The sequence below is a fragment of the Pseudomyrmex gracilis genome, unplaced genomic scaffold (assembly GCF_002006095.1).
Source record: "Pseudomyrmex gracilis isolate BER0280 unplaced genomic scaffold, ASM200609v1 scaffold_265, whole genome shotgun sequence".
Taxonomy (NCBI): domain Eukaryota; kingdom Metazoa; phylum Arthropoda; class Insecta; order Hymenoptera; family Formicidae; genus Pseudomyrmex; species Pseudomyrmex gracilis.
The window spans coordinates 127,568-139,790 of NW_018020849.1; the positions used below are offsets into that span (position 1 = coordinate 127,568).

Consider the following 12,223-nt stretch of genomic DNA (forward strand, 5'->3'; position numbering starts at 1 on the left):
CGAAAATCATTCCTGCGATCAACATATTGGCGCCACAATGTTGGCGTCATATAAGTTACTGATCTTAGGCCTATTTGACCACTAAGAATATTTAGCCAGTGTTGGCTAAGATTGTCTTGTTAGTATAAAATTGCAACATTGTGCCAATACTTGAAATCCATATCTGACCAATCTCGGAAGTAAGTATCGTGCCGAGCTTAAGAGCCAGTGTTGGCTCGATCTAATCATTAAGCATATTCGCCCAGTACTGGCTACTACTGTCGTACCAATATCGAGCCTCGTTTGCCGATATTGACCCAATACTAGGCCGTTCGTCAATTCCTACAAGGGTATATAGAGTATTCTCTAGAGTAAGAAAAAAATCTCTTTCTCTCCCTCTCGTGAAACAATCACTGCCAGTATATACGCGAACGTTCGGATGTGCTGGCTGCCTGATACAATATTGACACATCCGAGTTTCCCTATCGCGCAAGTCAAGTTACTCTGAGGCCGAAGTCTCGACCTCACGAAAAACAAAAGTGCGTAAAAGTCGGGCTTTTAAACAACGCGTATATAGCTCGGAGATGCGCACCCGCCGATCGACAAACGGTGTGTGTGTGTGGCGCGTAAGAGGTTCGAAAAACTTCGCCAGGGTGGCTGTTTTTTGCGCTCTCTCTTCCGGCACGCTCAGCGAAGCGCGACCGAACAAACGCGCTCGCGCGGTTCGCTAACGAGCCGTGAAATGAATCATACATTGTTCCGGGCGCATCGTATACGCGCGCGTTCACACGTGCGCCCGAAAACGAGAGGATAGACCAGGCCACGCCGGAGAATTGTGGAAGGAAAGCGGCTCGATTGACCGTGAAATTCGCTGTCGTCCGCGACGAGACGATCCTCTCTCCGTCCACCCTCGTATAGGGCGATTATTACATCGAACCGCCATTTGCTAATGTATTTTTCGGTGATGCGTGAGTACACCCTGTCTCAAGTGCGTTTCTCAAACGGGTGTTTTTGGTTACACTGCTGAGATATGACTGTGTGTGGCGGTCTAATACTAATAAGCACCTTCAAGTATTTGTATAAATAGCGAAAACAAACTGTTAATTAGATTTTAATTGACGATAGAAAATGTTTCAAACTCAGTTTTTAGCAATATTCCTTTTCTATCGAACGTTTTATCGTTACGTTCTATCGTATTGTTAATGCAAACGACTATAAGCAAAATATTAACAAGTATCACAGTGTAATTCGGTGGTGCTAAACTTGTTTTTCTCCGTTCGATTGCTGCTTTTGCAATGATAATCTTACCAAGTGTATTTTCGAATAACTCACATATCATTCACGCTATATTGCGCGACATGCTTGCACGAACGCAATCTGCATTAATTGTCCTCGTTTAATATTTAATAGCGTTACGTTATACGTCATATATATGTGTATGTAAAATGAAACGAATATGCGTAATATCGATATAATGTTTTGTTGTGAGAGAAAATTCGTAACGACAACGTGAAATTTTGCGATTGAAAATCGACGAGCCGTTCACAAATCGGGAATTAGGTTCGTTCAGATGTCCGTGTCCGCGTCGCCTTTGGCAAAATCGGCTTCGATTATCGTCGTCGTCGTCGTCGTCGTCGCAAGCTGTGTGTGTTCCTCCGAAAAGAAATTTACTATCCGGGAGAAAATCCGTCTAGGCCAGATCATTCCGTTATCGTAGAGAAAATCGAGGAATCGACCCGATACACGCCGCCGACGCCGACGTCCGGATACGGCGCGGTCGCGCATCGGGATTACCCGTGTGCGCACTTTGTGGAAAGTAAAGCTCAACCCGATATTGGGTTCCAGTGTGTGACATCCGATAATCCCGGGGATATGGAACGTACGCGACCTCCAAGAAGAAACCGCGCGTATATAAATCGCGAGATAACATCCTTTATAATAATAATAAAGCAATATATAGAAACGTTCGTTCATATAACAAGATATAAAGTAACTCTCCGTATCTCGCCGAGAGCAGAAAGGATTATAGAAAATTCAGCGTTTCTGTGAATAATCCGGATTTGTGAATTATCATTTTCTCAACGATTTCCGAAAATTAAAAAGATAAATCGCATGTATTCGATGCAATATCGAGTGCGCTTTCTGTGTATTTTATATGTTGCTATCTTTTTTTTTTTTTTGTTTTGTACACTTTTCTCCATGTGTATCAAAACCGTCTATCTCGAGACTAATCCATCGATCACAAACATTTTGCCATTCAGAGGTATTTCTGATTCTCGACGAGCGAGTCAATTTTGCTGCCGACGATTCCGACGTGTATGCGTGTGGCGCCTTTTAATTCGCGCGACTGAAAAAGAAAAAGCAATGAAAAAAAAAAAAAAAAAAAAAAAAAAATTCAGGCCGGCGTCGGCGGCTTCCGAAGCGCGATATAATCGCAGTGCACGGCGCATTATTCGCGAAAAAGCTGGCGCAGCATCCGAACTGGACGTCAGCCAAAGTAAATAATCAATCCGTAAAAATTACCTTTAAAAACTAAAAAAATAGTAACAATAAAGATACCAAGTACACGTATCAACCAAACTCTCTCGAAAAAACGTGTCGCTTATGCATTTTATATCGAAGAAGAATGAATATGTTCCTAAAAGTTTTGCGACTTTATATTCGATTTAATTAATAACAATAGACGTTTTACAATGTTCAGAGAGATAAGAAAGGAGCTTACAACTCCACAAAGATGCGCCGCGAAGACTTGATCATTTTTCCCGGTTAAGCGAATTTTAATGGAACTCGATGACATTACGTCGCATTTTCAGCGCAAGCGTATAATCACTTTAGCGAAACTTCGATAATGCCGCGCTCTTTAACTAGCCCGAGTCCATTATCGGCCACGCCACTCTTCGTTATTAGATAAAAAATTAATGGCCGATCAATCACGGCCAATTTCAGAAATGAAACTCGGCTGCCGGAGCGCGCCAACGTAGACGCGCGCGTTTTATTTTGTACAGACGAACCGGGCGAACGCGAGCGCGGTGCGCAAAAACGACATTCGTATACCTGGCGCAATTTCTCCCGCCGTCGTCGTGTCAAACTGTCAACTTATCATTGATTAATCTGATATTGTGTGACTGATTTGGTCAAACTGTTTTCTTGAAAGATACACGTTGGTGTATCACAACAAAAATTAAAAGTGCTAATGGAAAACGGTTGTTATACGAAATTCATTTTATATATCGAACATAATAATCCATCAAGAGAATTTATCGATAATCTTTAAAAGACAAAAAAATAATAATACGCGAACGGCATAAATTTCTGTCTGCGATTTATACATTTATGATTTTTAATATATTATACGCGAACACATATTGTAGGCCTATTAAAATGGTTGAGCAATTCGCTCGGTACGCCAATTATTACCGCGTAGTTTAACGACCCGGTCAATTCGCGCATGAGATACAGGAATGTCTGTGTTTCGTTCATAACGTGTATGTTGGCGCGGTGGGGAGGGGGATGCATAATGTGCTACCCACTCGAATTCAGATAATTAGATCAATAATCCAAAGTCACACCGAATATGTATTCAATGAACTCGATTTCAAAAGGATCAGTAAATGAGGATTTTGACGATAATATAATTCTTTTCCTCGAGAACGGTTTTTTTTGTTTTTTTTTTTAATGAAATTTAATGAAGTAAGTTTTATTTTCTCTCGGTTTTCTCGGGTTTGTGCTCTTTACGCGGTGTTTAAAATTTTTATGAGCAAGTTCAAGCTCATCCCGTAGTCGCAGCGCGGACCTCTCTCGCTTGGAACCACGATTTTCCGCTTCATCGAGACATCGCCGGCGCAATCCAGCCGGCCGTATGCTAATCGGCTGCGTGGCAGAAGTGCCCGAACGCAGAAACACCACCCTCCAAAGAAAGGGGCGGCAAACCCTAAGGGGCGCGTCCCCGAATGATCCCCTCAAACTGAGTGAATGACATCACGCGCTGGAACAAGGGCGTGCGGATTTTATGATACATTTTTTTGCGAATCTGACGTCGATTATACGCACGCGTTGTTCGAATAAACGGCGGTGACGTGACCGCGTAAAATCCGCCTGGGCGATGCAGGATTTGTTGGCTGTTATTGTTGCAGTCGGGAAATGTGTGGAATCAAAAGAGGAATTTTAATTAACGAAGAAAATAATGATCATTTTCATTGTCCTGTTATTTCGTAATTGTTGGATTTCATATAACGTTTGAATTTTGATTCGATTTGTTTTCGATTTTTGAAGATTCTATTACAGTTTGTTTAAAGATATAAAAGAATAAGACTATAATTTAGAGCAGTGCGAAAAATATTGGCTTACACTTTCCCACCAGAACAAGCATGTGTAAACAATTACAATCGATTCTATCGATCTTGATTGTTGCCGCTTTTTATCTCGACGCTGATTAGACGTTTCTCAGATATGTTTCTCGATTCATGTCGTATCAAAAGGCACGATATTGCTTCGCGCCGTTCGAGCGCGACTTCGTTGCGCGTGTCTTTAAAAACGTATCTAAAATAAAGTCACGTGACAGTAAGGAGAGAGAAAAAACAACACGTGACCAAAGTACAGTCACGTGACTTTACTTTAGTCACGTTTTTAATGACACGTGACTAAAGTAGAGTCACGTGACTTTAGTAACGTGTTGTTTTTTCACTTCTCCCTGTCACGTGACTTCACTTTGGTCACGTTTTTGATAGACGTGTCTCAAAATTTTCGATCTCTATACTCAAACACTGCGCAGTTTTCAACTTTTTGTAACATAGAATTCGTATCTCATTCGTCGATAAAATTTCTGATTTCTGGGAAGAAGTGCGTTTAGTTTCCCTGTCTGCGCCTGCTTCGCAAAAAATCCGGTAATTCGCGAACGGAACATCCCCTCGGTGTCGATACTCCTTCGGGACAGGTCGTACGCGAACGTCGAGCTGGGTTTAGAGGCACCCTTTCCCTACGGCCCTGTTGGATCGTGGTAGCCGGTAGGCAGCGCTCAGTCAGTCTTGCTCCAACTTACTCAGTCTCGCTCGAGCTACCGTCGTGTGCGGATGTGGTTTTCCCCCTGTCACGTCTGGCTCGCTCCGAGTGCCGTGAGAGCGTGATAGCTAGATCGAATAGGTGGTGCGCACGGGTAGATAGTCTCTGCGTAATTAAGTCTGCAACAATTGCATTGTGAACAAGTTTGCGGAAATTGTGCGTCTCGCGTCTCGGCGGAGCACAACTCAGCGCACGCTGAAACCAATGGAGAATGATGTTCGATGGAGAAAAAGGTACGCATTCCGTGCGAGGGATTTGTGGGAACGCGAAGGGGTTGACCGCGCGCGCGGCTCGACGCATTGCATTATGACGTCGTCGCGACTCAAGGGTGCGCGTATAATGCGTAATCGCGAGATGAAATTCTCTGGGCCGCGCTTGCGAAGGGGGATGCGGATCGAAACGGTTTGAGAACGCGGGGTGCGATCTGGAGCATTTGTTAGGTCGGGGGTTGGCATTTCGGCAAATATACAAGACGTGAATCGAATCCGGCGTATATATATATATTGTTCGGCGAACAATATATATAACTTAGCTCGTGACGATTGCTCCAATATTTGCATGTCGAAGCATTTTAAATAGCATAGAGCGTAGAAATTTAAAAATCTTACTTTTTGGAGCATTGATGCTGAAACACGCTATGAATGCGCTGATACATGCGATAGTCGAAGTCGGAGTAGAGATTTTAGATTTTTTAGAAGATTTAAATTTTTATTTTGACAATTACAATACACGTATGTTTAATGTTTTTTTTTTTTTTTTTGTATGCGATCGTATTTTGTTTTATCTTACGAGTCACTTGGTCTGAAATCTCAACAACTTGAAGATTCGAAACTTGATGTTCGTTATGCGAGCACGTTTAAAGTGAGATTTCAGAAGAGGAGAAGAGACTTCGCAGCACACAAACTGAACAAAGCGACAAAGCAATATTGTTATATAACGTTAATTTAATTAAATCGATTATGAAACGCGTGTGATTAAAGAGATTTGGAAAAATACGTTGTCGCAAACTGTTATAATAATAACACGCGTAATAATTCATGCTGCGGATCGTACACAATTAATTAATTGTATCTTATCATCAAGTATAAAACACAATCGATGTCTGTCAAGTATTTTGTTGACTCATTATAGATCTCTTGCTATTATGCATTGTAATACGTAATCTCGTTATTCGCCGCTATTTGTCTACTTTCACCGCCGAAGAATATATCGCGGCCGTAATTCGAGCCGGGAGATTCCTTTCGTCGATAGGATTCAGAGCGGTTCGGCGCATCGAGGAGCTCGTAAGTTCTCCTCGCAATTTCTCCGCGAATTTCTCCCGGTATTTTCTAAAAGAGGCGCGCACCTCTCTTCTCGCGGCTATTACGTGGCTCGTGACCCCGCGCGCATGGAAAAGCCTTGGCGAGAGAACAAGCCAGACTTGGCGCGATGAATGAATTCCGTAGGCAGCGGAAAATGTGCAGGCTGCCGCTGCCGCCGCCGCCTCCGCCGCCTGATTTTCCGACGGCGATGAGGATTCTTTCCGCGACGGAAATGTGCGTATATAACGTCGCATGAACTCGCGTCTCCATTACATCGCGCCGGCTTCCGGTGATCGGATAGCCCGCTAGAAAGTTTAAGTAGCTTCTTCGTCATGGTCGTGACTCGAGAGAATTTGCACGCGTAACACGATTGCGTATACATATGTATACACAATATACATTTCATCGTTTATTTCGAGGATATTCGTTTGCGAGAGCTTGTGTGCTTAAAATTGATATTTGCGAAACAATTTATTTTAATAAAGAGTAAAGAAAATATCCGCATTAGAACTTTTACAAGTAGATACATGACAAAATCTCGAACAGTTTTAATTATCCATTACGTACATTTTTATACAGTCTCTGTTTTAGATAATTAAAAATAATGACTTCTCTTATTCATATTCTGACATAATGAAAATACTTTTCATTATTTATCATGATAATGATCATACGTTTATAATTATTAAAAATGTTGCATTTTTTTTATATTTAGCAAGAAAATAATATTACATATATATTTCATATAACAACAATATGCTAGTTGCGCGAGTATCAACAAGAATTTTGCTCAAAGTTCTCCTCAAAAACTTTGGCGCGCCATAATTCGACAACGCCCATGGGCGGACAGCTGTAATTTCTGCAATAACTAATGACGGCTCGTATACGTGTGAGGTTTTCCCAAATCTTGAGATCGAATCCAAGTTTTTCTTGGCTCGAGTTCGAACGAGCTGGACGCGAAAAAAGGAAGAAAAAACGAAAACGACGCGCCCGCCAACGAGGGTTGTCGCGCACGCGGAAGAAAAAGAGGCGGCTGCGAAATGTGCGGTCGTTTAATCGCCGCTACCCTTAACTTCAACTTCCATTCTGTGCCTTGCGGCGCCTTTAGCAGTGAAACACGCGTGAGTTACAGCACTGCAGTGCAGCACTGCGCTGCGACGAAGTCGAAGTGCGTAGAAAATCGACGTTCCGCGCTCTTTCAAAGATGAAAGAGTCGCGGCGTTTGAATTTGCGTAATGCTCCCTTTTTCATATCCAAGTTTTTTTCCCAAAAAAAAAAAAAAAAGGATTTTTGATCTTTCGCAGACAGAGAGAATTCACATGCACAATTAAACTGATAAAAAGACCGTGGAATATATTGGAAAACGTTATATGCGGAGTTGGCAATGTTAATTTGCGATTTTTGTATGTACGAGAAAATATTGAAAAATTATTTTCAACCGAAAACTAGGCTAATCTGGATTTTATCTGTTTAGAAGATGGAATGAATTAGAATTAACTATATCTGTTTTTTGTTTGTTCAATATCTCGTAAATAATAAATTATTAAAATCTTCATTTCGCGTCTAATTGTTTGTTCATTACGACTTTTAGACGCGCAAACAAGTAGAGAAAGTGCTTCAAATTAAGCAGATCAAATTTCTCTGAATTCTAGATGAAAACTCTCTTAAGACAATATATTTGCCGAGTTTTTGAAGTAGAAGAACTTAACGTTTCGAGATCTTTTTATCTTGTATCTTTTTTTTTTCTCACGTATCTAATTAAACGCTCTTAGGATTTAATTCTATGAGGAGAGTCTTCTGACGCGGGAATGGAAACAGATATCCCGTGGGCGCAGTAAGAGAGCTTCGAGTCGGGATCGAGTGGGTAGAGGAAGTTATCCCAGGAGATTCAAGGCTGCGTTCGAGAGTTCTTTTAAGGGGTTAAGGAAGAAAGGAAGGGAAGGAGAGAGGCAGGTAGAAACTGCAATAGAAGCTGCGATGGGTTTCGTTCAGTGACCATAAAGGGCGCATGATTGTCTGTGCTGGAAATCCCTGAGGAAACTCTCGAAAGAAACTCGACATTGAAATTTATAGACGGTTTTTTTTTTGTCTTATTTATCTAATTTGCACCCGAAAAATGAGCTTGTTCAAAATTTGTGACAAATTTATTATAATATTTTTTGACATTATTTTGTCAAGAGAAAATATATCGGTAGAAGTGATATTCTTTCTGTGTGTGATAGATGACCCCTTGTCAAGTGCGATTGTGTTTGTGTTTGTCGAAGGACAAAAGATAGCGTTTAGGATGATCTTTGAGAAAACCTCAGCGTAACTGAGGAAACAAAGATATTAGAAATTTTTGGAAAGTATGCGCTTCTCTTCTTCGCAAGTTTTGCAGAACTCGCCAAGTGCACCGAGCGCTTGAAAAAATACTTTCCGGCGTTGTACAAGTTTAAGTGACTTCAGTAGGAAAAGTACAGAGAAATATAAAGCGTTTATTATGTTTGAAACAACAACCATTTTCCTCGATAGGTAAACTTAAAATTGATGATCCGAGGCTTTATCCGTCGCTCTTCGAGCAAATATACTGTTCTTGTACGAACTCGAGATCGCTTCTCTCTCAGCTTCCGCTGTACTCGTTCGTAGACGCGGCACCTGACCCTTCTCACATACTTCCGGTAAGAGCGCCGTCTCTCCCAGGAGTAATACACATCCTTCCGCGATTATCCGACACGAGACGTTGCAATTTTTCTCTCTCTTTCTATCCCGTAGAAAGAAAACCGTACTCGACGTTTTTCGAGACGCGTGAGATAAAAACAAATCGTCTTTGCTGTTCACGAATGAAGCGACGGCGTTTCGTTTCTTCTTATCTCACGTTAGTTCGTTTCTTCACACTGACGGGGTAAAGTTCTGCGCATTATATCGGGAAGACACTAATACCAACTGGACCGTCCGGACAATTGAAGAGAGCTGCTCTCTCACGCGAAGGGGTGAGAAAAGAACTTCCCAGGGGTGGCGGATAATTCGTGGGAACACTCGGGGAACACACGTGTGTAAGAGGGTTGACACAGGAAGCGAGGGATACACACGAGTGTATACAGTGGAAAGCGCGGAGACGAATTCATCTTTGTGTCTATCGAGATTTTCAAACTCCGCGCGATATTTCTATTTACTACAAGTCTCGACTCAATTAGTTCATCTCGGTAAAAGTCAGTATTTTGAAAGTACGTAAATTATAAAGTACGCAGAATGTCTCGTTATATATTTCTTTGTGTTCTATAATTGACATCAATCGCGCGAAATTACACGGACGGAAAGATGACAAAATTAGAGCTGAGACGAAGAAGAAGAGGGCTAAAATTAAAAAAAAAAAACGTAGTGTTGTAAATTTGTTATTCGTTTTTCAATGAAAAAGAACGAAGACGAAATGCGTAGGTAATATTTCGAACTCGGGTTAACATTCGGTTGCGCGCAGCTATTGAATGCCGCGAGAAAAATGGAGAGACAACTTCGAGAGAGGATCGAAAAAAGAGTAAAACAAGGAAACAGCAGAAAAGTCCTCTGAAATTCCTACAAGGCGAGGAGACACAAGTACCGACGCGCTAGACATGTCGGACCTACCCTCCGAGACTCATCCTTCCTCTCTCTTCGGACTTCCTCTGTTTCTGCTTTCCTCTTTTCTTTCTTCGCTTCTTTACGGTGCTGAGCTGTCGCGATTTACCCGCGTGCGGGTAAAGCCACCCCTCGGCTTCGTATCCTTAATGCGACAGAGTCGGATACGCACGTCGTCGTCTGCGTATTCGCGAGGCTCTTAAACGCGCGTCTCGCGTTCTAAGCGTTTTTCTTCCCTCCAAGAGAGTAAGAGAGCGCGCGCGCGCGCGACGTCATTTCTGTGTTCAAGAAAAATTTCATTCGACCGTACAAACCCGCGGAGCATCCCGAAACGATAAAAATGCTATTTCATCAGTTTGTCACCGAGATACTTTTTCCCAGAAGAGACTTTGAAACTCAAATGTGAACGTAGCGTTGCGAGCGAATAAATGTTTCTCCAAGATTTGTGCGTTTGCGATTTAAACTCTTCGATGTGGAAAATTCAAATTTAAGTGAGAATTTAAAGTTTACTTTTACCGTGTCTTTATGATTAACTTTTAAATTAAAATTCTGAACTTTCACGACAAAGTTCATCATCTTTCGGACCGAAATCAAAATTCGCTGCAGCGACGCGTAAACTTCTTCCATTTTCCGCATCTCTCATCGTGCGAACGTCGTTGTCGCGCGGAAAATTCGCGTTGGAAAATCGCGCGACGAGAAATTTCGCGCTCGAAAACGACATAATGTGTCGACGAGAGAAGTTTTTACTCCAACCCGTGTGTAAAACTTCCAACCGCGTCGTCGCGACTAAGTTTCCGCATTTCCTCTCTCTCGTAAATTTCTCTCTGTGTTTCTGCATCTACGTCCGAATTTTTTCGCAGTCGTATCGCAACCGTCTCGCCGTTTTATCGTCGACGCGATTTTATTTCTCTCATATCCCCATGATATTTTTCTCCGGTTTTCCGCGAGTAAGAAAGTAGCGCGGAGCAACGTTAGCGGGAAGAACCGCGGTTGCGTCTGAACTGTGCGGGATTTTCTTTTCGCGTTACAGCGCGCATCAATGATGCTTCTTGGAGAATTTTTCCAGAAGCAACGATATAATACAACATCTGCGATGTTTCTGTAATGAAAACGACGCGTTTCGCGTTTATTCTTCGAATATGCAATATCGAAGAAATCGTAAAAAGAAAGCTGAAAAAGAAGAGAGTACAGTAAGAGGATAGAAAATCACGAGCGTAATAATGAGAAGATAAAAAACTGCAGAGAACTACACCGCGGTAGACAACAATGTGACCATTTATTGTTAGAATATTGTTAGAAAATAATTTTGCGTTGCAATTATTATAGCAGACAGAAGAATTATACAGCATGCAAGTTAGTGCTTACGTGGTGTGATATAAATTCTTATTAAAATGTAATTACACGCACAACTTGAATACGTCTAATTACACACCAATGTCGAAAATCGAGACAGATAATTTCATGCTTTATCAAGACGTTTTCTCCTTGAGTATATCGAACAGCCGAAAATTATGGTTTTTTTCTTCAACATCGATTGATCGACCGAGACTTACCCTGAAAATTATCGCCTTATACAGAAGGAGGATCGTTTCGTGGACCACTTATTATGCAGTTTAACACGTCCGACGAGTACGCGTCACACATAAGAAATGATTCCGAAGTCGAATGTTACAGACGTAATTTACGAGGACGACCAACGGCTGCGACGAACTGTAATGAATCGTAATAAGGCGTCGGTCATTACACACGATTATGTCCGGTTATGCGACTCATTGGCTCGTTCATTAACGCAACGGTCAATGTTGCAATTAATATCGGTGATTATTTTTTTTCGGGCGTGTATAATATGTACTTGAAAAAGCAGGTTTAAAAATATCGAAAGAGAGAGAGAGACGTTGTGGAGAGGTCGAGGATTGACGGAAAAAAATTCTTGGAAAATTAATTATCGCATGACTGTAGTAAGCATTTGTTAAACAATACGTTGTTGCTGCAGATAAATTCAAAAATATACAATGCACGTGGATACAAGTAGGCAGTGTAACAAAACTATTGTGTATTGAATGTTATCGATATTTTTTTGATACATATGAATGATATATATAGATACGCGTATCGATATGTGAAGCGTAATAGCATTTCATGCAAAGCTACTGGATCTCGTTCGAGTGTCTGTAATTGAGAGCGAATGCTGCGGAAGATTACCAATTAGTTGTGCGATCGATAGCCGCCGACTCGGATAGATAGATTGATATCGGTGGAAGACGACGAGAGAGTCTGTGACGCGCAGTGATGCT

General features: G+C 41.7%; 1 protein-coding gene across 6 annotated transcripts in view; it reads left to right on the forward strand.

Moving 5' to 3' along the window:
* LOC109859502 (myb-like protein AA) overlaps positions 1-12,223 on the forward strand; it is a 73,936-nt gene that overhangs the window by 20,351 nt on the left and 41,362 nt on the right. For 5 of the 6 annotated variants that reach the window (XM_020437828.1, XM_020437831.1, XM_020437833.1 and 2 more), the window contains exon 1: positions 5,043-5,270. The exons of the other annotated variant lie outside the window; for it this stretch is intronic. Coding sequence is in view for 1 of the 5 variants with exons in the window: in XM_020437834.1 (XP_020293423.1) it covers positions 5,259-5,270 (12 nt within the window). In the remaining 4 variants the exon portion in view is untranslated. Of the gene's footprint in view, positions 1-5,042; positions 5,271-12,223 lie in introns of those variants that run through there. 6 annotated transcript variants of the gene reach the window in all.